Raw genomic sequence first — 27838 nt, 5'->3', positions numbered from 1 at the left:
GGGATCTTATATTGATAAGACAGGAGAGAGTGAAAAAGAGGTACATGGACTCTTCTCCATAGTGCCCACTGACAGGAAAAGAGGCAATGTGCACGAGCTAAAACACATGAAGTTCCATCTGAACACAAGAAAACACTTAGTTACTCTTGAGGGTGGTCAAACGCTGGAATAGGCTGCTCAGAGAGGTTGTGAAGTCCTGCAGAGTCCCCAGCTGCAGAGAGATTCAAAACCCAACTGGACATGGTCTCAGGCAACCTGCTTTATCTGACCATGCTTGAGCAGAAAGGTTAGACTAGATAATCTCAAAAGGTGCCTTCCAACCTGAATGATTCTGTGATATGCTCTCAAGTTTCATTTGTGGTTTCATCAGCACAACAGAAGAGAGCCAGGAATTTAAATTCTCTGACATGAACAGGAGGGAGAATGATACAGCTTATGTGGTTTTTGTTATGCCATTTCCCCCTCAAAAAGCTCACTGCCTTGATCTCTGGCATCTCTCAGTGAGCCCCTCACTAGGTGGAGTAATGTTCCAGCTCTTCCTGATCTACAGAGCTCCAGAAAAATTCTCATCTTCCTTCTAAATGCCCGCTGTCCTCCATATTCACCATACAACTCCTTTTGCCCACTTCTGACCCACAAAAAGTTTGCTGGTACTCATCTTCTGTTCTTGCCTGTTTCACTGCACAAGAGCTCTGCACAGCCACGGCTGCACTTGTCCTTCAGCAGCACAGTGCACAGCTGCTGTCTCATTCAGGTATCACCTTAGCAATCTCAGGCAGACAATGACTTCCCTGTCTTTTTACCTGCAAGAATCTGCTTGGATACAAGTTCAAAGTCACTGATGAATTCATAAATGCTTTGGAAACATCAGCTTTTAAAGTAAGAAACTTGAAATGTTTCAAGACAATGTAGGTATGTGGTTGAAATAAACAGAAGCAATTGAAATGTCAACTGAGCTTTGATAATACATAAGGTCACTGACTTCAACCGTGTGGCGCAGATTCCCAGCTGCTTATTGCACACAGCACAGCATGGTGTGATATCACAGGCCAGACAAGAGGGATGAAGCAGCAGGGTGGTCACTGCACCCTGGATGGTGACTACACCCTGCCAGACCCAAGCTGGCTTGTACAGAGACATTCTGAGCAAGGATGTTTCATCTACAGAAAAGGAGGCTCAGGGAAGACCTTACTGCTCTCTACAGCTACCTTAAAGGAGGCTGGTGGGGGTTGATTTCTTCTCCCAGGCAACATGCAATGGGACAGGAGGAAACAGCCTCAAATTGAACCAGGGGAGGTTTAGATTGGATACCAGGAAAAATTTCTTCACTGAAAGGGTGGTCAAGCATTGGAATAGGCTGCCCAGGGAAATGGTGGGATCATCATTCCTGGAAGTGTTCAAAAAACTTGTAGATGTGGTGTTTACAGACATGGTTTAGTGGTGAACTTCGCAGTGTTAGGTCAATGGTTGGACTCAATCTCAGAGATTTTTTCCAACCTTAATAATTCTATGATTTCCATAGAATAAGCTGTGTTCTTAGCACAGCCATTGCATAACCTGAAAAACTTCCCCAGAAATAATAGGAGTGCCTGCAAATGCAAACCTTCGTGCCCCCTGTATTTTGCCAGAATTGAGAAACCGTAGAACTGAAAATACCCCATCAACAAGACAGCAAGAGTCAGTGTCAGCACAGTTTTCAACAAGGCTAGATGAGCACTTCCTCATTTCTGAATTCATATCAAACCAATAAAAATTAAAATAGGTTTCAGCATGTGATGTCTGGGGGTGTCATGTTCCCATGATGCCCTAAACAAACTGCAACCAACAGCTGTACTAGAGGCAACAGCACAGCCTGAGCAGGGCCACTGTGCAGCCTCAGCAGAATTTGCCCTCACTGTATCCTGTCCCACATGCCCCACTAGCTCAGGATTCAGCAATTAGGAAGCTGAAGTTCAGCCATTTAACATCAGGCTTAGTTTTTCAGTATGTGCTGACACTGCTGTTAGAAGCACTGGTGAACGTATGTGAAGAGAAGTATTTCCCCGAGAAAGACACCCAGACCCAAATAATGCCAAATATAGTCATAAACTTTCTCTGCTAAGTGCTGTAAGAACTGAGGGCTACCTTTCTCAGGAAAAGTTCACAGTCTGCTGTGATTTAATTAAGACCTTCTAAGAGCCCCTGACTTCCTCTAAAATCCTAACAATGAAGTCCTGGGAGCAGAGCACAGGTTGTGTTTCTCTTTGGGAGAGGTCTGCTGTCACAAACACTTGTACCTTAAGTCACTCATGCTGGGGCTGGCTGCAACCAAACTGAAAGGCAGATTTTTTTTTTATTACCAAACAAGAAGAAAGTTTTCACAGTTTCACCCAAAAAGGGAACTATGTACACCTGGGGCTGACTTCTCCTCAGAGGAAACATCAAAACATTTGCATTTGAGGCCATTCACAAAACGTGGTCTGTAGAATCATATAATGGAAGAGGTCACAGAGTCATTTTTTTCCCCATACAGAAGTAGGATCTGATACATTCATCCAAATATTTTGGCCATGAAAGTAGTCCATCTTAATTAGGTTCTTCCTTCACAAGAGTCAGCATGAGACCAGATGGTTTGCCTTTGCAACTGCTCTGTTGTGCACGGTGCAGGCAGGTGACAGCTCTCATCAGGTAGGACTCTCATAACAGTAACAGAAGTCCAGAAATTCTGAATCTTTGTGTACCAAACTATCTGGAACATGCTACAGTAGATTCGACAGCAAATGAGTTTGGTTTTATCTTTTTTTTTTCTCACTGTCAAATATTTTCTAGATACGTTGAAGTCAGTTTGAGATCAATGTATGCTTATTAAAGTGAGAAAACAGAAAATAAGCTGATTTTTTTTTGTTATGTAAAACAATAACAAAAATCCAAAGCACAATCTCCCCTTCAAAACACCGTTTATGTAAAGCTAAAGCACAGTTCTTTTCAGCACGTGCTAATTTGCAGCACAGATGGCACCCCTGGAGAAGGACTCTACGTCCAATTGTGAAAAGTCAGACTGTAGAGCCTTTCCCTAAAGAAGTTTTGACACAGATGTCTGACAGGCAGCCCACTAAATTGCTGCTCAAAATGCAGCGAGCCTGAAGAGACTGGTGAGAGCTGGCTCTGGGAAAAGATTTCAGGATCAACATCCCTTTGTATTCTCACACACTCTTCAACTACATGAGAACTTACTCCTAGTAACTGACAGTCCTCGGACATGTTAAGTAAAACCACTAACACTCACATCCAGTAGATGTTTAAACCTCCCCAACTTTGAATAGCATATTTAAAAATCAATAAAACATTGGTGCCATGCTCCAAGTTTGGAGAAAAACAGCAAGTAAACTTTTGCTTTTGCTAGAAAGTGACAGAAAAGCTAATTTAATCTCTGTTCAGTTTTATTTTTCAGAGTATAAAAGTTGAGCCACTGTTTTTTGTTTTCTTCCAGACTGAAAGCAAAGGAGCCAGACTACTTTAGTTCTAGGCCATAGCTTGGGAATCCAAGATGGTTTAGAGGTGTGTGAAAGAGAAATGCAAACTTCAGTTTATGCAGATTTTTAAAATTTCCTAAGAAATATCTGTTGTGATCTGGTTACCTGAGTATAATCCCTAAATTATCTTCTTTCAGGGGGACCATTTCGGCCAAGATTGTGACTTTCACAATTTATTTTACAGTGATAAATTTTTTATTGTGGATATTGCACTTGTTATCCCAGCATAAAGCATCTTTATGCACAAAACACCAGACACACTAGAAGACTGCACTGCCTTATTTATGCCAGAAACAAATCTTAGTTCAAGATGCAACTGCAGGATTCCAATCTTGCTAAGGCTGACAAAGAATACTATAAACCTACATATGGTAATGTCATAAAAACACCTTGATCAGGACGACTCCCCAGAGCTCTCCATCTTCATTTCAAGAGAAACAGAAAGAAATCCTACATGCTGTTATAGAGTTTTAGAAAGTTCTGAATCAATTAAAACTCAGTACATTGGGCTTCTATAATCTCCAGCTGTTAATACTTCTGTGCTAGTTACAAGGTGATCACTTTCAGACTGGTTGCATTATTTTTAAGGCCATCAGTGCAATTCTCAAATTAATCTCTGCCTTTCCATCATAGGTAACAAGCTGATCTGTTACCATGTGGTTACATCTCTGATTTTAGGCCCACTGCTATAGAATACATATTAGACAACCTTATTTTGGTTCTGGTATGACAGAAAAGTAAGTCTTAAGGCAAAGATAATTCTTTTCCACGAATTAAATACATAGAAGACATTTTTCCAGTAATTTGGGTCAATAAATTTCAGGGCACTAAAGGTAAAGTTTTAATTTCTTATTTGCTTTCAAAACTAGGCACCTATGACAACCTTAACTTCAGAAGTTCTCTGTGAGTCACTGGTAAACTTTTCTGAATTAGGCACCAATTGACCAGGCACAGAAAAACCCGCGTGTAAAGATTCCTAGTCTACAAGGGTTGCACAATGTGCTTTAGTTTTCTATTTCAGCAAAGAACATTAACAGTGTTAAAATAAGAACAATGTATCCCCTCCTCCAACTCCTGACCAGAAAGCACAACTTCATGGCTACCATCTTACCTTCTGAAATAGCCTTCTTGACAGCTGCAAGGTAAGCATCAGGCTCATCATCATTTGTGAGTTCCTGCCACTGAGACCAGTCCTTGAAAAAGGTCAAATAGTCGTCACAGTCCGTAACACCACAGAACAGCTTGACTACTTTGCACGGGGGCCATAAAGCTTCCTGAAGGCTCTGCAGGACGTGAGGAAGATAAAAACTGTGCACGAGCTCTGCAGAAAGCAAAAGGACGATGCTCCGACTTCTGCTGAACAGGTCCAGCTCCTGGGGGGAAATGGCAGACTCGCCTTCCAGTTGGTAGGTCAGAATCCGATGCTTTCGAATGTGCCGAGTAAAGAGGAAGAGGTTCTGGAGGTACTGACACCATTCAGTAGCGTCACTTGCATACACAATCAGCACATCATATTCTCCAGGGGTTCCTGTACAGAGGCAAGATCATCACAGAAAAAAAGATTAAATTCAAGGCATGAACTGACCCACAGCTTTGCAACAAAATCCCCACAGTTCTGCCTCTATAATTCCTGTCAAAAGCTACAAAGCACTTCAAAAGAACAGTAGTTCTATCCAAAGTGAGGTGTTCACAGAAACAGAGGAATTCTAAGGGTGGATGAACTCCTACTTGCATCTACTCCACCAAAATTTAAGTAGTTTTCTCATTCTCAAAAGACTCTCCTACAAAGAAGAGTGTTTCCTATGTAGTTTCAAGTGAAGCAAACTACATGTCGAGATTTACAGATTTAAAGCATGTTGATGGAAAATAAAAAACCACAAAAACCAGACCTCCAAAACAAACTAGCTTGAAAAGGGGAGTTCACCTTGGTGTACAAAGTTAAATCATTTTAGGCAGGGAGAGGCTCTGTGCAACACAACTGCAACCATCCTCATTACATGATCAATTACATGATCAAGTGGAGCATATACTAAACAACACACCTAAAATAAGAAAGTCCTTTATTTAAATGAGGTCCCACCATGCGTACAGGAAGTCACTATGGCTTCCATGGTGTTAGACATTTGCTCTCATTGCAGCAGAAAGCAAACTGCCTGCAAAGTATGCATGCAACTTAGGGTACACCAGCCCCAGTGCTCACAGAGCAGCAATTCTGTCATTCAGCCTTCAGGCATTTTGCAAGCCTGCATTAGAGTCCTTCTCCCAGAGCTGTCATACAAAGGTTTCCCAACAGTTTTGGCAAGACAAACCCTCTCTTCAGAGGGAAAGAATAAATACAATAGTGGGGCCATAACACAGCCCAAAATATCGTCACCAAAGTTGAGTTCTTCCATAATTCTCTAGAGACAGCTTCTACCTACAGACTCATACATTTCTGTGCTCTGGAACGAAAGCATTTTTAAAACTGTTACCAGCTTGCTAAGAAGAGCAGATGCAGACTGAACCAGAAGGACATGATGCAGTGCTCTCCCACTAATCCCAGGAAAACCTTTAAGTCTAAATTTAATTTTTCATTTACCTGGGAAGAAGTTTACCCAAATTTGAGGTTACAGCTCTAGTCCCATGGTAGATTTCAGAGCTGAGCATTTCAAATCTTATTAGCAAATTGTCTTCTTCTAATTCCAGTTTGACTCTTTAAAAGTGTCAACATTTCCAACCCATGTCCATCCAGAAGCAAGCAAAGGCAGATTTTTCTAATTAAAGTCAAAGGCAATGCCTAAAATTTGGCATGCCAAAAAGAGGACCTGCAGAGTGAATTTACCAGAACTGAAGATGACAGTTTTGCAGTGAGCATATAAAAATTCAACCAAAATTGCATAGCCTCCAAAGACTTTATTCTACCACCTTCTCCAGAACTTTCATTAAGAAATTAAGGCTGAAATTATGTCTAGGCTGAGGGACCCCAGCCCTAAACTGTACAATTAGCAGCTTTAAACTGTAGTTCAACAAAAGTGATACAGTTGAGAAGTAAAGCATGGAGATGTGCTCTGTGATCAACAAACAGTGTTATGGTTACCTGCATAAATGGGAAGGCTCTAGCAGTGAGAGGATGATGTCTTAGCTATGGAGAACATGGGCAGTGCAGTTCTTCAGTACTCACTAAGATAGCTGCACGTTTCTGAGCAAATACAGCTCCTGACCCCAGATGGAGGCTTGTAGGAGACAGCATTCCCAAAGGAGGGAATCCAGCAAACTCATAAAGCAGCCAAAAGAACTCAAAACCTTGGGACCTTTAAATTAAGAGTGCAGAACTGCTATGAAAAAAAAGATGGCTTTCACACCAGTGAGTGCACCACTATTGACAAAATATCACGATGGTGGCTGAACACCACCTGACAAAGACAACAGAATCACATGAGCAAAAACAAGAAAACCAAGCAGAATTCAAGTGTTATTCTAGAAAGGGAGATGTTCCACAGACTTCTGCTTGCACAGTCATGTGCTGATTTACATGCAGTACAGTGGGAAAGGACAGCACAACAGTCTACTGAGAATGGAGCCCACGCATTGCATCACGGCCAGCCAAGCCCAACCTCAACAGATGGGGAGACCACACAGTGACCCTCTGAGGTGTGCCCAAGGCTCCTAAAGTCCTGCCCCAGCACTCTCTGGGAGAAGTCCCACCTCCAGTCTCTGGGAAAATCAGTAGTGGCCTCCCAGGCGTTTTAATGTTCTGTAAAATGGAACACCTAATGCTGTCATTCATCTTCAAAAAGTGCACAGCTTCCACAACTAAACCTGTTAGTCAACAGGCCCTTCTCCAGCCCTTCAATGAAAGGAAGCAGCTGTGCTTGGAGACAGGCTGGAGGAGCCACTGATTTTAAAAACGCATTGCATTGCAGTGGCACTAAGTATCTGAGAAAGCCTCCATTCTTTGATATGTACACAAAAGATGCAAACTTGACAGACTCACTGCAAGTTCCCTGCCAGAGCAGTGCAGCCTTTGCATCCAGCAGCAAGGAACTTCACCCAGTGTTTAGGAAAGGTACTGATTCCCTAACTAATGCTGCTCTATGGGTGCACCATTCCCCTTAACAGAGCTGTGCCAGCTCTCCTCAGGCCCTCTTACCTCAATTCCTACAGCCTTCTACGCTTACATGACAAACTGAGGAACAATGCTCCTAAAAGGAGAACTGAGAAATAAAACTACTGAGTCCACCTTTACAGCCATTCTATGTTCATAAGCAAAAATACTGGAAGTGGGTCTTGCAGAACTAAATAAGCTTAAGTCAGCACTGGAACTGCTTCAAATAAAACAAAAATCTAGAAATAACTTCAATTGCAACATTCTCTTTTAAAGGAAAGATGACACAGGAGTCATTTTCCTGGATCCTGCTATTATTTGTCTAACCAAATTGCTTCCTTTGCAGTACCAACTACTGTCCAGTCCTCATGGAAGAGTGTAATGAAGAACATAAAACAATTTTTTCCACAATTCTTCACACATCAGTTACAGAAAAATTCACAGAGCACAGTTCAAAGCACAATGTATACTCTGCCTACTGTACACAAATAGGGAAATGCCCAGGTGAAAACCAACCATTTTATTTCCTTAAACCTTGACCTTAGATGCTTTGACAATGCTTTCGACAGGATGGTTTTGGAAAAACAAACAGAAGGAAGTTTTCAATTAAGTCAGAAACATATGAAAACTATATGAAATAGCATGATGATGAAAGACTTGTGCCAGCTGACTATCTCAATAATCTTTCACACTCTCAAGACTAATCTAGTTTAAATTTTAACAATACCTTATTTCTGCACTCCTAAACTTAGGGTATTAAAATTACTTTTGCCTCCATTTACAAAGTATCAGCACTATTAATAATATTGCAGGGCATACTTATTTATTTCATAGAAAATCATGAAGGCACAGTTCTGTTGCAGTTTGCAATGATAAGCCATAACCTTTGTACTCCTTTCCAGCTGTAACTGCCTCTTCAGTGCTTAGTTGCACACTCTATTATACAGCAATAATAACACAGTGATGAGATTACAAGCCAGTATTGTACAAATGCCTAAGACCACTAACTGAGGGGTAAGGCCCACAGACTAAATAACAGACAAAGAACACAATACAAAGCTTTCCCTAGCTTACAAACTGGATGCAGAATGGAAGAGGATGAAACAATTCAGTAAAAATCACTGGAGCCCATGGCAAGAATAGAAGTATCCTATAGTGATAAACTGTGTCATGCCTTCATAGCCCCTCTCTGAGAAGCAAACAAATCAAGCTCATCTTCAAACTATGTCTGAGAGTAGTAAGGTGACAGTCTTCAAGTTAAGAGTACACATGGGATAATGGTTTATGGCCACATCATAAGGTTCTGATTACCACTGAAATAGATAAAGAATACTGCAGGAAGTTGGCATATCAGCTCTGGATAAGAATACATCTTACAATATCAACTGTTATTATCTACTATTTCATTCCACAAGCCAAAGGGTTTGACCTTTTTCAATTTACAGATCATAAAGTTTTCAACTGTACTTGTAGGTCCCATAAAGAAAATTCAGGGCCTGTAATAATACACAGCTTTTATGTGTCATCTTTCACATACCTCTCATAAGTAGATCATGATTTCTCATTGTCCACTGAGACACAAATCCTTTACTCCAGCTCAGATGATCACATACAGTGGTGAGCAAATCTATTTTCATCTGCTAGAAAAAAGCCACCTCTGATTCTGACTACATAAGAAAAGCATTATGTAGCCTGCTCCAGTTTGGTTTGAGATTCCCATGTGTGGAAGATACACAAATATTGCAGTCCAAAATAAAAATCCCTCTTCATGAAAGGCAGTCGCCTATGGTATAAATAAAACCCAACTCAAGGTGTCTTAATAATAAAATTCTTTAAAAGAGAGAGCACTTCCAATAGGTGACAGAAATTAGTGTTGGGCCATTAAGAGAAGTCCTCAGCCCCTTTCACATTTCAGTGTCTGAAGTGTGTGTATTTAAGTGATGCATGAGGAAATAAATGCCTTCTTTGCATAGACGGAATGCAATAATTATTAACATCCTAGTGAGACTTCTTACCTTGACTGGAATAGAAAACCTTCACTTTAAATAAAGTGCTGCAAACAAGTAAGAGGAAATAGCAGAATCAAAGCAGATAAAATTTCTGCAAACCAAACTTCAGCGATAGGAACACGAGATTTGCATTATGATATGTTAATCTAAAGTTGTTCTATTTTTAAGAGTCTCTGTGAAATCACCTTCCATTTATAAGGAGAAAAGTAGTTTTGCCCACAAGTCTCCTGAGGCCTCCGTTTAGTTTATTTTTACATCACACGGAGATACGCGCCAGTGAAACGCAAATGTTACTTCACACCCTGAGAATGGCACGTTTTTCCTTTTTTAGATAAAACATACACTTCCCTGCAAGAAGAGGAACTTGCACGCTGGTCATTAGCAAGACTTACACAATACAGGCCAAACCCCTTGTCCCCTTGAGTTTACAACTCTGTTCTAGGTAGCTTTGCCTGCACATATGTTAGCTAAAACATTTTCAATTATGGCAACCTAGCTCAGTTTGTGATCCTGAGATACTATCGCAAGGGGCACCAAGTCATACCCCCAAAAGGAAGCGCAGTGCAGGGGGATAAAGCCGTATTTAGGAAGAACTGACTTATCTATAAAACATCACAGAGAAATATATGAACAGTAAAGACGGATAGGGAAAGATTCCTCCACGGAACACTCGCCCTTAGAGCTCGCCGATCTGCCAACCCGAAGTGCGTTTAAGACGCAGGACAGCTCTGCCAGCACCTGCCCTGAACTCAAGCCAAGTGAAGCAAGGCAAGGTAGAAAGAAACAGCGAACAAAGGAGCCAGCGTTGCTCCGAAGAGCCCCGGGGTTCCCCTGACCTCGGGGAGCGGACCCTCCTTCCCCTCTCCCCAGCAGCGGGGCGCCCGGGGCGCGCAGAGCCGCGCAGCAGCTCCGCCCCGCCGGTGGGAGCGGGCAGGGCTCCGCTACGCCCCAAGTACCGGCACCGAGCGGGAACAGCCGCTCCCGGACCGCACCGCACCGCACGGCCGCGGGGAGCCCCGGCCCGCCGGGGCACGGCGGGCACAGCGCGGGCAGCGCGGCAGGACCGGGCGGACGAGCCCCGCCGCTCCGCCCGGCTCCCAGGGCGACAGCCGCGGCACCTACCGGGGGCCGCCATGGTCCGGGGCTGGCGGGGAAAGAGCTGCTTCCCTTCCCTCACATCGCCGGCGGAGCGGCGCGGAGCGTCCACCCCGGTGCCGCGTCCTCGCCCCCCGCTCGCAGGGGGCTCGGCCCGGCCCCGCGCTCCTCCCGGCCCCGCCTCCCGCCCGCCCGCCGCGCCGGGGGCGCCCCCTGCGGAGCCGGGCACGGGCGGCTCCCGCCCCGCCGCGCGTCGCCTTCCCGGGACTCGGTGGGACTCTTCCCCAAGCAGGGAAAGAAACTGCCTTTTCCAGCTGGCTCCAGGCACATTCTCCATAGGACACCGAGGAAACAGCGCTAAAACGAGGAAAAGTTACGTGTTACGGTGATACAGAAACTCCGTATCCTTAGTCACGAGAAACTGGGAGAAAGAGTTGTGGAAGAGAACAAGCCAAACCTGCTTTATGCATACCGCTAACTTAGGTTTTGACTTCCGTCTCTAATGAGCAAGGAAAACTCCTAGGGGAAAAGCAAGTTGTTCCATGTAGAATGAAGCAGCTTGATGTCATGGGTTTTCATCTAGAAGATGCTGTCTTTCAAATTAGATTTACCAGATTCCGTATGACTATGCTCATGTTTGAGTACATAGAAAATAAGCAGTGGAAGGACACTGTTAGAGTTCAGAAAGCAAGATTCAATTTATTAATTTTGTTGCTGGAGGCAAAGCACAAATTCTGCCTATTCCTTTGCAAACTTAGAAAAAACACTTGCACTGATCTGGATTCAGAAACATTTCTTTGCCAAGCACCACTGATGCACTTAGCACAGCAAAAGCAGACTCCTTATAATCTGTTTTCCCAGTCAAGGCAGTCATTCCCAAGCAGTCAGATGGACATCCTGAATGCAGCTTAGTGCCACCAACACCAGTGTCAGAACTGAGCTGGCTACGAGCAGAAAGGAACGAACTCTTCTACTAATCAACTCTTAGAAGTTGGTCAAACTCTCTTGTTACCTCCAAATCATTCTTTACTCAAAACCCATTTTAAGCTTACGAACTGTGTGCCACAGCCTGTCTTCCAAAATCAGTGTTTGCTCTCACAATAAGGAAATACTAGGACAGAAAGCACTTTCTGAGCACAGCCTTACGAGAAACTTCAAGTATGCAAAGAAGAAACCATAACTTTCCCATCTGAATCATCCTAAAAACACACACGAGAATAAAGAACACATGGGCACTGGAGAAACTTGCTAATGCAGAACCTACTTGGGATTTATCTGAAGGACAAAAGTTAACTAAAGGAAACTAGAGTCTCTAGCCAAATTAATTCAGTATTATGGAATAGTAAACATATATTAAAAACTATTGAAACAGATGGATAACCACATGTATGACTTCATAACTGTTCCACATTGTTTGACTTGTAAAGCTGTTTATCTTCTAACTTCCAATATAAAAAGTTAAAAAGAAAATCATCTCTCTGATGTTAGATGAGGATTTCAACATGATCTTATGAAACGAGCTTTTAAATTCTTTCTCTCTTTAAAGTCTTGCAGTATCACATGAAGGGCTGGCAGAGTTACCTTCCTGCTTTGTGGGAACCCATGGAGCATATCCATATGTATAAGTGTCACTTAGGATGCTATGCATTTTATTTAACCAATGCAAGCCCACAGGAAACCTCTTTAAATTTCCCAAGTCTCTAAAGTCAAATTAATGTGTCTCCACAAATGAGGCAGTTAAGTAACTGCCAGCATGTTGTTTCAGCAACCTCCACCTAAAAACTCAGATGATAAATCAAGGCAAAAGCCCCTTCACACCCTAGAACATTAGGCTGGGCTAAGGGACAGTTACACAGCTCCAAATGGATTAGAGGGAAAAAAAAGGAGGAAACAGAGGGAGCTTTTCATCCTCCCTGGCCCAAAATTGACTGTGCAATTCTTTCCTTGCTTCAAATCACTGCAGCATATAACCACAGCTGCATTTGCAGCATTATTCTCAAGAGTCTCTCTTATCCCTGTCCAAAGAAAAGGACTAGACTGCTTTTTCTAAAGACATTGCTTTTTTGCCAGGTACTTATGAGGGGTAACAACAAAAGGATTCAGTAAGTGTTTGAATACCCATGCTATCTCTTCTTCACTTTTTCTTGGCCACAAAAAAAATAAGAAGAGCAGAGACTTCTCATGAAAATGTTCTCTTCCAAGATGAATAAGTGTCCCTGCAGCCTTAACAAAAGAGATATGGCAGCCAAGGGGAAGACTGAAAAGACCTATGAGGAATAGGTGAGTAGAGCAAAGGAATTCACAAGCAATAGCATCAGTCAGATTTGCTTGCTTTTTAGATCCCAGAATCTCCCACTACTGCCCTGGGGAATTCAAGAATAAAACAGCTTTCCCTTCCAGGTCATCTGAACAGCTGCAGGCACAACACAGGGGAACACACCTAGACAGACACACACCTCTGAAGAGAAGCTGCCACACAGCACAGGGAACAGACCTTACTTGCAAAGGCCAGGCAGGAAAGGGAGATAGGAACCAGGGAAGTTACTGACTGTTTGCTTCACTGACTCCCTGTGCTTCTCATCTGGTTAGTAACACCAGTTACTTCAGACAGCAGGACTTAAAATAAGGACAGTTTACCAGCAATGGCTGCATGTCTTCCTTTCTGATGCAGACAAAAGCACAAGTTTGCTGAGCTTTGCAGATGAAGCTTGCAGCTGTAGCTTACTGTAGATGGAAATTACAAAAACTAAGAGAAATATTAGTTCCTGGAAACGGTTTCCTTTCTGCAACACAGCCTCATGTTATTCCATACAGAACAGGGGCAGGTCAGGTCAGAAACATCTGAAAACAAGTACGCACATTTAACCAACTCTCAGCTGAATGTCCTTTTTCTACACCACAGGTTACAGCACCTGTACAAAATTACAGGATCTTACAGTATAAAATACCACTACAAGAGCTGACTTTTACTTCCCCATGAGTGCAAACGTGGCACTTTCCAGAGACACCAGCAACAGGAATGCTTTGCTGAGCACAGAGCCCCACCCAAGTGTGTGTGTTCGTCAGGCACTAGGAGAGGGACAGAACACCAACACAGCAGGAACAGCAATCTTTGGAGATCGTGAAGTGCAGAACACTAGGTAGGGGAAATGTAAAAAGCATAATGCTACCTACTTACTACTGCTCTTTTTTTACCTTAGCAGCCCTAAATCAAAACTTTCAGCACAGGACTCTCTTCTTCCTTTGCCCCCAGCAAGTTTTATAGCACATTCTATCAAAGAGAATCAAGAAAAACTTAATCACAAAGACAAGGAGAACAGAGAGCTACACCATCAGAGCAAACCTTCGGTTTTACAGAAAAAAAACTTCCCTGGAGAAAAGACTAACTTAAAGCCACAGCCACCTTTTGCCCATACGCCCAGAAGCTCCATTTAAGCTCAGACCTGGTCTTCAGTGTTTGCTCAAGGAATACCTGTTTCATGCCCTGTTTCCAACCTTGCCTCTTTGAAGCTCTTCAAGCCTTTATTGTAAACAGCCTTATCTCACATTCCCTCTCTGTCTCTCTCTTATAGGTTGTCACTTTAGGACCATAGTGTTACTTTTACCATAGTCTTTCTTCTAGCACCATTTCCCCTTGTTCCTGTATGGATTCATTCTGGTGTCCCAGACCTGGTTTGTTACGGTAAAGTGGCAAACAAGAAACCCCTAAGACTCAATTTGTGAGCATTAGGAAGCAGGTATCCTTTATCATCAGCATGGGACACACACGGAGGATAGCTCCTCTAATCTTGTGTGTGTCCTGTTTTTCGGTCAGCACAGCTAATATTTACTTACAATTTTACATATTCATCAAATGTTTTACTTATTCACTACTTCTCTCATAAAGTTCAGACATATGTTAATTAGTTCTAAGTTGTTCGGAAGGCCTTGTTTGGTCGCTAGGGGTCTCTGGTGGTCGTTTGGAACTTGAACTTCACTTGGACTTGTCCGCTGAGCAGCGTATTAACAGCCGGTTATAGAGCGTCTTTGTTCAGCACCTCTTATCAAAAACTGGATACTCACGTTACCACTACTTTAAATAAAACATTCATAAACTTGCTTTTTTCGCAGTTACCCTTACAGAAACTTACACTGCAAACACCCGTGTAAAATTACTGAAAAATGGAGAATTATTGCTCTCGGAACCATAGCTCACTTTTCCTGAGACTACCGATTAATCTCGTTATCAGTAGCCAGCTCTGTCTTCCGTGTGCCACCCACGTGGGGCTGCGACGCGTCGGTGAGGGCTCTGCCAGTACGGCTTCCCACAGCCAGCTTGTTCTCCTCCCTGGAGCAGCCTTACTCCTGCTCCCCAGGACCCTCCGAGCTCCTTACTCCTGCTCCCTAGCATTCTCCTTTCAGTGACGGCGTTTAAAGTGGATTACAAGTAGGCTGATCGGGCTTGGGTGGACTTAAGTCTTCCAGTGCCGTGTGGGCGCTCCCGGGTTCCCAGACCCTCCTCTCCTGCTTCTGCACCCTGGGCAGCCGTCCCGCACTACGTGGAAGCAGGCGCCGACACGAAAGAGGTCTTTTTCTCTCTCCCTGCCCCGATGCCGCTGTGCCGCGCCCCGAGGCGGTGCTGCCCGGAAACATGGCGGCGGGGCGGGGCCGGGGCCGCGGCGTGACGGCGCGCGCGCACGCAGGCGCGCGGGCAGGTGGGGGCGCGCGCGCAGACGGCACGTGTCCCAGTGCATGATGGCGGAGCGGCGCGCGGTGCCGAGCGACCTGTTCCCGCTCGTGCTCGCCTTCCTGCGCGAGAGCGGCTGCCAGGGCGCCGCGCGCGCCTTCGCCAGGGAGGCGGCGGCGGTGAGCGGGGAGCGGGAGCGGGAACGGGAGAGCGGCGGGATGGGGTCGGGGGCGCGCTCACTGACGCGGCCTGTCTCGATTTAGAAGGAGCAGGACCCGAACGCGGCCTCCCTCCTGGACATCTTCACCTACTGGCTGCGGTAAGTGCCCTCTCCCCTTCCCCCGCGCACCGCAGGGCCGCGCTCGCCCCCCCGGGCCGGGGCTGCGCGGGTGCCCCGCAGGGCTCCCTCCGCCGCAGGGCCCCGCTCAGCCTCTCTGCCCGCAGGTCTCCGGCGGCCAAGAAGGCAAAGCTGGTCCCGAACGGCGGCCAGGCGAAGAGGAAGCCGTCCTCCAGCAGCTCCAGCGAGGAGGACGAGAAGCCCCCGGCCAAGAAGCCAGGTGGGGTTTGTGAGCGGCCCTGGAGTAGGCTGGGGTTGTGTTTGATGTTTTCTCCTCCCCTGCATGTAGAGTCGAGCGTCAGCAGCTCTTTTGAGGTCCTACAGCAGCCATCAGGGCTTGTGTTGACTGATCTCGGTTTTGCCCATGACATGTAAGATATGTTCATCCTAACTACAGGTGGTCTTTTTATCTTCTTATAATTTAGACACATCAGAGTTTGTGTCCCCTAGAAGGTGTTAGCCATTCATTTTGTCTCCTTAGGCTGAGCCTAGGGAAGGCATTGGACTGTACTGAGTTTGAAGGTGCTGTTAAGTAGCACCTTCATTACCTCGTCTAGACTGGAGTTCTGCTTTCCAAACACTCACTAGGATATCTCAGCAGGATTATACCTACTTGCTTTGGCACCTTCAGATTATGTGTTGCTTTAAATATTGGGTGAAATTGGGATTTGAGAGTATGCAGATTGGGCAGGTACTGGGAGGAAGCTACCTTATGGTGTTTTTTCCATGTTATTTTTCAGGAACTCTCTTACTAAGATCTTCAAAGAATGATTTTTCATGTTGATTTTGTAGGAAAATCAGTTCAGGTTTTACAAATGCTTGTACATTTGTTAAAATACTCATAATTTGACAAAATTCCTTCGTGGCTAGGATTTATTTAGGTTTATCAGTGTCCTCTATATTGGTGGACACCATGACCTGTTAGTTGCAGACCAGTTGCACAGGGTATGCTTGAATTCCAGAGAAATGCCAGGCATCCTTATTCACCTGCTGCTTGTGGGAGGTTACTATCCTTTTTTAACTCTCAAGCTTGTGAGAGTTTCTGTCAAAAAATACATCTCTCCATTGCATTCTGGTATGTGGTGAGCTGCATTTTTCCCTTTTACCTGGAATTGTTCTTATGTCTTCCCTGAGTTACACTGTATGCAAGATGTGTGTATCTAGCAGGAAATTTGCAGGGGATAAGGACTAAATAGGGAGAGGGAGAGACAGAAAGAAAACTGGTCTTCAACTCAAACCATCCTAAAGCTGAATTTGAACTTGGATCTGATTTTTGTTTGATAAGGACACTTGCAAACATAGTGTGAGCCATGATGAATGATTCCTTTTATTCCACATTATTAAAAAGCAATCAGTAACCAGGAAGTAGATTTGGCTAAAACACATTCTAGTGTCTGGGACTTTAACCACAGAGAGTGGCTCTCTTTTGCAAGCACAAGTCTGTGCTTGTTCAGCAGATTTCTTTAAACTGAAATGTGTGCAGACCCAGTTAATGTTATCTCAGTTTGGGGGGATCTTTCTTTTTGGGCTCTCCTTTTTGGTGATAGAAGTCTGCAATTAAATGTGTATGTGACAAAGATAAAATCTAGAATTGGTTCTATCCTCTTGCTTATTCATTTTGGAGTAGTTTGCGACATGCTGCTCAAGAAATAAAGTCAGCGTTGCGAACTTCAGTCATGGTTTAACGACTTTCATGTATCCTTTACCCTGATACCCACTAGTGCAGGATATAGGTACATGCAAATTGTGAATTAACTTTTCATCAGTTTGTGCTGTCCCATATTTGCAGCTAAAGCAGCAGCTGTTCCCAAAGCAAAAGCAGTTCCTCCAACCAAGAAGGCAGAGAGCAGCACTGAGGACTCCAGTGATGATTCAGACTCAGAGGAGGAGGAGAAGCCAACAAAGGTTTGTTTTTCTTTCCAGCCTCTTTTATGCATATTTGACAGTGATAAATAATAGCAAATTTGACCAACAGAATTCTCTCTGAAATTAGGCTCACTTCTCCTGAACTGTGAAGTGCCTAGGCTGCAGCAGGGTGCAATGCAAGACATTTCTGTAATGGACATTGTGCCATTTGGACTGGTCTCAGGAAAAATTAATTTCTTGTCCAGAACCCACTTTGTTTCATATATCCAAGTCTGCTCCTTGCTTTTATCCTAAGACTGCTAGGGCTCACTTTTTTGCAGAGAAAGATTTATTTGCAGTTGCTACAATAAATTTGATCTTTTTCTATATATATGTGTTTATATAGAATGAGAATCTTCTCTTTCCTTTTTCTTGCTGCAGTCGTGGTCTTGAAAAGTTGAGGGGAGGAAGAATGATGTTAGTATACACCAGAGGACACTGACCAGAGTTGCCCAGTTCAGTATTTTCAGTCTTCAGACTGGTGTGATCTGTAGAAGGAAGAAGGTGCCAGCCTCAGATCTGCCTCATTTTGAGGAGGCAGAACTCAAAACTGAGGTGCAAAGGAAGCTTCCCATGGGTTTCTGGGAGGTTTTCCAGAGCAGAATTGTTATACAGAGATTTTCGGACTTTTGCCATTTGGCAGAGTGGTGTTTTCAAATCAAAATGGTAACCTCTTTGAAAGATAGGTGTTTATACATGTCCCACTTATTAGCCTCATTTTCTTTTCATGACTATGAAGGCTAATCAGTTTTTTTTTTCCTGTTGTTTAGAAAGGTGCAAAATCTGTGGTGAAACCAGCTGGAACCAAAATCCAGCCTCAGAAGAAAGCAGAGAGTTCCAGCTCTGACTCAAGCAGCTCAGATGAAGACGCACCAAAGAAACAGCCACCAAAACTAGCAACACCTAAATCGGGTACCTCTTACTGTGTATCACATGTCAAAGTGATAAAGCAAAACCAGAAAAGCCAGGGGAGGAGTGCTGGGGACTGTACCCACATGCAAAGACATATTTATTAACATAGCAGTCTGAAAATCTGCTGTCACTGCCATTTGCACTCCAGTCCAGTCTGCTTCTGACATGGAAAAGAGGTAGCACTGATTGCAAATAAAACATCTGGTCCTGAATGCTTCATTGTTTGAATAGGTGATGGTAGTCAGCAGCCTTAACTGCTGAAGTTTTGCTTTTTCCAGTGTCTTCCCTTGAAAAAGCAGGGAAGATCTTTACTTAGCCTTTAGTCCTGGAATGTCCCATCAGCTAGAACAGACAGTTCTCTAAGCTTGCAGTAGGATAAACCAACAGTTTTGCAGTACTACCTTAATCTGCCCTGTTGGCTTCCTGTGGTTCTTTTCTCTCTGTGATACTTTCTGCTCAATGTAGTTATCCTTCATCTGCCATGGCATGTTTTGTAATATTCCTTTGTACCTCTCTCAAAAGGAAGTAAAGCTGCCCAGGCAGCTACCAAGGTTGTCAATGGAAAAGCAGCAAGCAGTAGCAGCAGTAGTGAAGATTCTGATGAGGAAAAGGCTGCACCAAAAAAGGTAAATTAGACCATGAAAAACTTTATGAACACTGTAGAAGTCTAGTAAGACTGAATGTATCATCTTGCAAGCACAAACTATATAGATGCTGTGCTTGCATACTTCTTACATCTCCATCTCCTTTATACAGTGGGATTATGTGTTCTGTGCATACCTCTACTGCTCCATGCACTGCATTCTTCCCTGCTAGCTCCTTACTGCTTTTTTTGTTCCATCCTTTAACAGGAAAACATCTCATTGTGTTATAACTATATTGTATTCTCCATTATATATTCACTTTGGTATGACTTTTTTGTGCTTAGCTGACTGTAACTTTGAGTTTTCCACTAAGGAGTATTTAAAAATGTTTTCTTCAACACAAAAATAATCATGCGGTAGTTGCTACCATTTCAGTGAGTTCAGAGCCCCTTTGTCAAGAGCAGATCCTGATTAGGGGTTCATGCAGCAGAAAACAGTAGAAGAATGGCCAGAGAGATAATAATGCCCATGTGTTTCCTAAAATTTGTATTTGAGAATATTTATTAATCTCTCTCCCTTTGTCTTCAGAATTTGCTCTCTTAAGTGAGGTGTGGAGTTAAACAAAATCCACATCCAGCTGCACTCACAAGATGTCTGCAACTTCCTTTTTTTAAATGTTTATTTCTTATGATAAGATTGTTCCCAAGAAATCACCTCTGCCGAAACCTGCAGCCACTAAAGCATGTCCAGGGAAAAACAAACGTGCCAAGGAAAGTTCCAGTAGCGAGGACTCATCTGACAGCTCAGGTGATGAAAAGCCACCTGCAAAACAAAAGCCAAAGTCTGGTATGTACTAAATGCCATTGCTGCTGTGTGGGAGGATACTTTCTGCTAGTCCTGCTGTCCTGGGAGAAGTGCATATGGGGCACAGGCAAGCCCTGCTGCACACAAGGTTTGAGGTGCTGGTGGTGGTAACATGAAACAGAGATACAGCAGCTCTTTTCATGTGTGATGTTTGGGCTGGGCTTACAGTTCAGCTCCTCCCTCAGCAAGGGATAGTGAGTGAGAGACACTGTGGTGCCCTGCTTGGTTTGCCTGCTGGATAGCCTTTAACTACGTTCTTTGCATGTTTCCTGTCTGCCAGGATGTGGGAATTAAATATCAAGTGGTTTGATTATTCTGTATCTGCAGCAATTTAAGCTTTTTTAGAGTTCCTTTTTTGTGAAGTATCCAGAGCTGTTCAGTTGTAGTCCAGCTGATGGGCTAAATGGGCTCTGGTCAGTGTGGTATAATGCTTTTAGGGTTCCAGTAGAGAGCTGGTCTGAGTGGAGGGTCAAATCATCAAAGGTCAGTCTGATACTCTAACCAGAGGATTTGAGAAGGCAGTAAATGAAAACTATGAACAGGTGACATTTTTCTTTTCTGGAAAAGTTTGGCAACAATCTCCTGTTCTTCTAAAAGTGCAGAGAAAACTTGTGCAGAGATGGTTGGGTTAGCTGAACCCCAAGAGGAGAGTTAAACCCACAGCAGAAACAGGGAGGTGGCGGTGGGGTGGGTATAACCTTTCAAGTTATAAGCTGGTATGTTTGGTTGTAGTTACAGAAGGGAATAAATGGAACCTAATAGAAGTGCTTTATTCTAACTGCAGCAAACATCTCACGTGCTGCTCACATTATCATGCAGGTATCTGAACACTGCGTTTCTCTTCATAGGTCAGTACAGTGCTGTACCACCTCCTCAGGGAACGCAGACAAAGAAAGGCCTTGCCAAGGCTCCTGTAAAAAAGGCTGAGAGCAGTGACTCTTCAGACAGTAGTGATGAGGCAGAGCAGGTGCCCCCAAAGGGAGCAGCAGCAGGTACGTTGTGAAGGGGGGAGGCTGCAGAGGACGTACTACATGGAGCCAACAGTGTTTTGGCAATGTCCTGGTTTCCTTGAAGAGGGCATTTGCCTTTGGTCTGTGTTGCTATTTGCTTTTCTGAAAGCTTCTGATTAATTTGAAGGCCTCCCAAACAACACTGTACAACTTGTGGATCTGAACTGTATGCAGGTTAGATTACTTTACACATGGTTGTTTGAAAAGTCATCAGGATCTGGTTTAGTGGGAATAAACCAGGTTCTTGCTTGGCTTCCAATTGCTGGCTGATACACTGAGAAGATACTTGGAGAATATCTGATACACCGAGAATGGAGCTTTTTAACATCTGTAAAGGTTTAGATCTTGGGACAAAGGTTTGGTGTGGATGTGGCTGTTAATTTTCGACTTGCTTTTGCAGGCAAAACCGTAGTAGCTAAAACAATCCCTGGCCCGCAAAACAAAGCTGTGACTAGCAAGAAGGCTGAATCCAGTTCTGACAGTGACTCAGGTAATTCAAGAAATAAAGTTTTTATTCTTTTGTATTAATGTTTTTATTGGCCAGGTTGCTGTATAGTGATGTATCTGCTGAAATCTTTAGTGTATGGGCTAGCAAGATGTGAAAGTGAAAAACAGCAGCCTGCTATGCAGAGTGCAGTCTGACCATGAGACAACGAGACCATTGGCAAGCGCAGAAACATCTTCATATTGCTGGATGGAAAGGGTGGGGAATCACCTATCAGGTTTCTCCAGGAAGGTTAATGGTTAAATGTTTTGAGGATCTGTGTCTTAAGGTTTTTGGTTTCTGTTATCCCACTGTGTTTGGGAGAAGTTTCTGAGATAAAAATGTAACCACCATACGGAGTTCGAAATAGACTCAAAAGATGCCTTCTCCTCATGTGACCCTAGAAATGGGGACGGTGTGCTTTGTAGCTCCTGTTCATCAGCTCAAAGGTTTGCAGGGCTGTATTTCCCATGTAAATTCCCTATGTGCTACATTTCTCCTCCAAGTTCAAGGTGCTCCTGTTGTGTATCTCAACATCTCTGGTGCCACAGCAGGGACTGTGGGTGGCAGATGCCTGTCTGTCTGTGAACAGTTAGCAGTAGATTGTGTGACACTGCAGTGAGTGTCAGGTGTTGTGTTGTCTGGTTTTGTTGCCTAGTTTCTATCAAAATAGTCACATTTTTGATTGCTGTTAATAAAGTGTTCAGAAATACTGGAAAAGACCAGGTTTAGTGTTCCAGATTCCTGTAACACACAATACAAAGCTGTATTTGTACACAGAAGTCTCCAGACTGCTGCTAAACTCATCTCATACAGGAAATAGTTAAAACGAGATACTGTGCTGTCACTGCCTCACTTTGAATGGTTTATAAACTTTGTCTCCTAGTTTCTTGTATGTTTTTTGATCCTTACTACATATCTCCTTTTCCCAGTGTTTCTTCTTCCTGAGTTTAGTCTTGGTGATCCTGGTACTTTCTCCAGCCCCTTATTCTGTATCTCTTCTCCTACATTAATCTCCAGATATCTTCTTCCTTGTGCATGTATCTGTGAAGAACTTAAACTGTTTGTTTTCACTTCCTCCCAACAAAGCCAAAACCATTCAAGTGTTCATCAAATGCTGCTGATTGCTAGTTGCCTTGTGGCTCAGCCTTGAGCCTCAAGCCATTTTGCTTTTCACTTCCCTGTGAGTTATATACATGCTATTACTAAAGTAGCTTGCACATGAATCCTGCTAACTTAAAAAACATTTTTTTTGTTAGATTCCAGCTCTGAAGATGACAAAAAGAAGGCAGGGGGTAAACTCCCAGCTAAACCACCTGTGATAAAGAATACTTCCAAACCAGCAAAAGCAGTTGTCAAGCCTGGACAAGCAAAGAAAGACTCCAGTTCTTCCTCGGACAGCTCAGGTATTGGGGTTGGAGAAAAGGAGAATTTCTACATGCATGTTGATCTAGCTCAGACCTCTGTGTTTCTAGGCAGGGTAGCAGGGTATGGTTGGATAGGAATACCCATTACAGTGTTGTTTCAAACACTGTGCAATGTGTATCAACATTAAATCTGTATGTTAGCTTTGTGTTGAAGGAATGGGACTTAGCCTGATTATTTTTTTTTCTTTCCATTCTAGATTCTGATAGTTCTGACAAGAAGGCAGCTCCTGTGAAGCCCACAGCTAAAGCAGCAACCCCTGCAGCAAAGAAGTCACAAGCTGCCACAAAGAAAGCACAAAGTAGCTCTGATTCAGATAGCAGCTCCAGCAGTTCTGAGGATGAGAAGGAAAAGAAGAAAGCCCCTCCAGTTAAATTATCTGGCAAAGTGGCTAAGCCAGTGTCCAAACCTTCTACTCCAGCTCCCAAAGCAGACACATCTGACTCTGATAGCTCAAGCAGTGAAGAAGAAAAGAAGCCAGCAGTGAAACCAGCCACTAAATCTACAGGGGCAGCAAAAGCAACTGTGGGGAAGAAGGCAGCTGCTTCTAGTAGTAGCAGCAGCTCATCAGATAGTTCCAGTGAAGAGGATGGGAAGCCCAAAAAGGCAGCAAAAGGGGTACAGAATGGTTCTAAGGCCACTGCCTCCACAGAGAAAATAAAAGCATCCTCAACAGCAGCAAACAACATGAAGTCCAAGCCAGCTGGTGGCAGTAGTAGTAGCAGTGAAAGCAGCTCTGAAGAAGAAACCGGAAAAGTTAATGGAGGTATTATTACCTACAGTCTGGGAAGTGGGTTTGTCAGACAGTGTTACTGAGCCAAACATGAATGGAAGACTTTCTTAAACAATATTCAGTCCAATCTCTGTTGCTGGATTATGCCATTTGGTGCAGTACTGAGAGGGAAGGGCTAGTTTTGCATTTGTTGGAATCCTTTTTGTCTGCATTGCATAGCTGCTGGCAGTAGAATTTGTGGTAATGCTGAAGCACATTTCTGTATAGCTGTTGCCAGTTGCCATCTGTGCATGCACAAGATTTAGTGACAGCAAAGTGGACTGCTGGAGGACCTTGTCCATGTGGAGTGGGACACCACAGTTGATGCCGCAATGCACAATCTCAATCTTTAACCCTCCAGGAGGAAAACTAGTGATGCCCTAATGATGTGTGCAAGTGCATATGGTATGACTCCAAAACCTGGCAAACTTTGACCAACAGAATTCTCTCAAGTATGCAAAATCATTAATATACAGGTACCCTATTCCATAAAATTACTTTTATCCTTTAGGATAGGATGGGAAGATCCTTGCTGACCCAAAATGGCTTTTAATGCCTGGTACAGCAGTCTGTTTTCTGGGTGAAGTAATGCAGGGACCAGTTCTCACACCTATGTCAACATTGGGTTAGCTTTCTGGGGGAGGGATGCCATTACCTTTCCCAACACTGCAGTTACTCCCTTTAAAGTTTTGCTGCTGTACATCTAACAGGTTCAATCGGGAAGAAACAGAAGAGGGAAGATGTTCAGGAGCCAGAGACACCGCACAGTAAAAAAGCAAAGGTCAAAGCCAAAACACCACACACAGTTCCCAAGGTGAAACGGGTAAGTTGCCAGTGGCAACTGGCCAAAGAGGCATCTGTCTCCTAAACAACTAGGCTTGTTTGGGGATTTTGTGAGAGGCTGGGCCCACAGAATTATTTGTATTTTTATTCCCTCCTCAAGCACTTCACCTTGTCTGAAGAACCCTAGGGCGAGTGCACATATGCGTATAGTATTATTTTGGCAAAAGCTGCTTGGATATGCTTGCACAGGAACATACCTGAGCTGCCTGATCTGAAAAAGGGAAAGAACCATGAATCTGAGAAACACTTAAAGATTGAGGTGATGTGAACAGGGCTGCCTATTTGCAGGGCAAGGAAGGAGGTTGTCACTAAGAGAATGTTGTGTGTTTGCGTGTGCTTATTGTCCCATTTTCTTTCTCAACAGCCAGCCTCTCCATTCCGCCGTGTAAGGGAAGAAGAGATTGAGGTGGATGCCCGTGTTGCTGATAACTCATTTGAAGCAAAGGTAGGGCTGTTTAGTGTCCAGAGTGGTAACGCTCGGTCTCTGCAAGCACATGTCAGCAGAGCAGCCTTGGTGTGCTTGTGGGGAGTGTTTCTGGTGAGAACTTTTTCCACCAGGAGGAGCTGTTAAGAAGCATGTGAGGCAGTGGCAGGAGATGCATGGGAGAGCGGTATCAGCTCCAGTGTTAATGTACTAGTGTTCGCTGGGTAGGGTAAATTGCAAAGCATTGCCTTTACTCTCTTGGGTACTGACTTGAATTTCTTTTTTCTTCTCCCCCCTCATCCCTCACAGAAAGGAGCAGCTGGTGACTGGGGTGAGAAAGCTAACAATATCCTGAAATACACTAAAGGCAAATCTTTCCGCCATGAGAAGACAAAGAAAAAACGAGGCAGCTACCGCGGGGGCACTATATCAACCCAAGTCAATTCCGTCAAGTTTGAAAGTGACTGAGAATGTTTCCTTGGGAATTCATAAACCATCTGCTCACCAGAACATCTTGGATGGGCATGTGAACATTACGGATATCAAGCCTGCCTGGAACGCTACCTCCCCTAGCCCCTTGTGGTACAGGCATCTCCAGTGTAGGGATGTGGGAGAATGGCTGGATTTTTCCCCCTTTTATTTCTAATTTTGGTTTAGTCTCCTAATTTGGAACCATCCTTGAGCTGGTGTTACTAGCACCACCAGGGTGACCTCCAAGGCTTATATTTTCTACAGTCTTATTTTAAAAGGCTGGCAATGATTTTTGATTTTGGTTTCCTGCCCAACTAATAGAAGAAAGAGAAATCATTCTCCTGTATTTTAACCTCCCATTTCGTTTTCAGGCAGTTTAAATCTGATACCTGTGAAAAGGCAAGTATTGTAACTTGCCTTTGATTAGTTACTGTAAGAACAACTAATTCGAGCCCTGTGGCTGTAATCCCCAACCCCACCTGACATTTCAAATTCACACTTGCAGTGTGACAGGGTTCCTCTTTTCTGTGTTCTTTTATGGTTTTACCTTGTAATAAATACCTACCTTCCTCTTCCTTGCACTCCTGTTGAGGCTAGTAACCAGAGTACTTGGAGAAGCAGCATCTAAATACATCTTAGTGGTTGAATAACACTAAGTGGGGGGCAGAAAGACCAAGGTCTATAGTACAACTGTGGCAATCTTGTCAACACTTCCATTAGGAGGGGAATTGTGAAGAAGACTGCATGGATGTTTCACTTGGTGGGATCAGGTAGAGAGGCAGAGGAGATAAAGCCCTCTTTCCAGCTCTGCTTTTTGCTGTGTTTTTGTTTCAGAGACTCTGACTGCAGTGGCATTACTCCTTGTTCTCTCTGAACATATAATGTGCCAGCTTATGCTTATTGCCAGCAGTGTGAGCTGCGGCGTGGTAGGAGTCAAGATGAATGTATCATTAATGCCTTAAATTTCTTTTCTGGGTTGGATCATTTGCTCTTTGCTGTTTTCCATCTGTTAAATCTCTCTTGAGAAGTAAAATGCCAGCTTCCCCTTAGCACTAAGGCAAATAAAGCCTAGTGTGGTAAAGTTTGAAGTGTTAGCTACAAGTACATGTTCAGTATGGGGAGCCACAAGTTCAAAAACTTGCAGCCAAAACTGAGACTAGTTGAGGCTTACTGCTGGCAGGCTTGCTTTCCCTCCAGTTGTGTCACTGCCTCCTTACTTACAGTGCAGCTTATATCTGGTTCCCCCAAATACTTTGCCTCCCGTTAGGGGGGTTCAAATTAACTAGTTTGTGGAGCAGTTGGCTGAGCCCCCAGCCAGTGTGAATTTAACAATGGTAGTACATGTTTGGGAAACAGAGTAGTGGGCTGTGAGAGTGGCTCACTCTGTGTGGCGAAACTGCCAGTCACTGAGAGTGCGGGGCCTGATTTCCATGTTTCCATTCCCTCCCTAAAGGCTGCCAATGAGAGCAGCCTTGTTACAGGAAGCTACATTAGTGTGCAAAGCAGTGTCGCCTAATTGAGGGCTGGATGAGACTTGATGAGCCACCCCCATGTACATGAGCAGCAGCTTTTTCCAAATGAGCCTTTTTCACGTCTTCCCCTCTGGCTTGTACAATCACTGTGGTGCCTGGATTCAAGGCTACAGTGTAGAGGGGCCCAGGAGACCATGGTTATTTAAAGAAAGTAAAGGTTAGAGGCCAAAGGAAGGTGGGAAGAGTATTTTCTACATAAGGACTTAAACATCATCTTGTGTGTCATTTGCCCTCTTTTTTTCTGTTTATCCAGAACTTATATTTGGAACTCTTTTAAATACTTTTATGCTTTGGAGTTTTTAAAAAAGTCTAAAGTGTGAATTTGATGTGTCATAAAATAAAGATTGCTGCCTTTGTAGTCTGAGTGGATCTGAGTGGATTTGCAGTTAAAGATAGAGAATGGCGGGTGGGAAAAGGGAGGGTACCAGTGCTGGGGGTAACATAGCACTGTCTTCATCTGTCTACATCCACTTGTCTTATTTACATGATTGTGGTCATGTGACAGACCTTCAGAAGTGAAAGGGGGCCTCTGCAGCTGTCTGTTGAGCAGCTGCAAGGAATTTGGATAAAACTCTAGAAGAGTATTTGTGTATACCAAGATAAAGTGAGGATGCTCAAGTCCCTTTCCACTAGAGTATTGAGTTAGTTCTTCTCAAATATTGCTGCCAAATTAGCAGTATGGCAGCTGGCCATATAAGAAGCACCAGCATATGGGAATAAGAAAGAATAGGCATAACTGAAAAATCCTGTATGTACCAGGTTAAAATAAGTAATTTCTATAACCTTGTAGATTTCTTCCTCCTCTGTGATCATGTATGCAAGGAAAAGAAACATGCTAATAGGTAGGGCCTTGTGGAGATCTTGAGTGCTGTAATGCTCAGTTTTGCTTCTTGTGCTGTACCTCTATGG

General features: G+C 43.8%; 2 protein-coding genes across 5 annotated transcripts in view; one reads left to right on the top strand and one right to left on the bottom strand.

Moving 5' to 3' along the window:
* The window catches only part of PIK3AP1 (phosphoinositide-3-kinase adaptor protein 1), a 43262-nt gene extending 27915 nt beyond the window's left edge, over positions 1 to 15347 (bottom strand). The window contains exons 1-2 of one of the 4 annotated variants that reach the window (XM_027700013.1): positions 14535 to 15347; positions 4624 to 5040 (exon numbers count right to left, since the gene is read on the bottom strand). Coding sequence is in view for 1 of the 4 variants with exons in the window: in XM_027700011.1 (XP_027555812.1) it covers positions 4624 to 5040; positions 10728 to 10740 (430 nt within the window). In the remaining 3 variants the exon portion in view is untranslated. Of the gene's footprint in view, positions 1 to 4623; positions 5041 to 10727; positions 10839 to 14534 lie in introns of those variants that run through there. The other 3 variants (XM_027700014.1, XM_027700015.1, XM_027700011.1) reach the window with 3 other exon arrangements.
* A 74-nt stretch (positions 15348 to 15421) lies between these two features.
* Positions 15422 to 27293, top strand: NOLC1 (nucleolar and coiled-body phosphoprotein 1). The gene is made up of 14 exons (XM_027700016.1): positions 15422 to 15545; positions 15630 to 15685; positions 15811 to 15923; positions 17493 to 17608; positions 18379 to 18520; positions 19043 to 19146; positions 19800 to 19950; positions 20817 to 20960; positions 21379 to 21468; positions 22722 to 22868; positions 23087 to 23653; positions 24370 to 24482; positions 24867 to 24947; positions 25236 to 27293. Exons 1-14 carry the CDS (start codon positions 15432 to 15434, stop codon positions 25392 to 25394), a joined length of 2097 nt encoding a protein of 698 aa, XP_027555817.1. The 5' UTR covers positions 15422 to 15431; the 3' UTR covers positions 25395 to 27293.
* Positions 27294 to 27838: the final 545 nt, after the last annotated feature.

The sequence above is a fragment of the Neopelma chrysocephalum genome, unplaced genomic scaffold, assembly GCF_003984885.1.
Source record: "Neopelma chrysocephalum unplaced genomic scaffold, ASM398488v2 Primary Assembly neopelma1_143, whole genome shotgun sequence".
In the NCBI taxonomy this organism is placed as follows: Eukaryota; Metazoa; Chordata; class Aves; order Passeriformes; family Pipridae; genus Neopelma; species Neopelma chrysocephalum.
The sequence above is the reverse complement of the archived record's forward strand: the minus strand, read 5'-3'. Positions and strand labels throughout refer to the sequence as shown.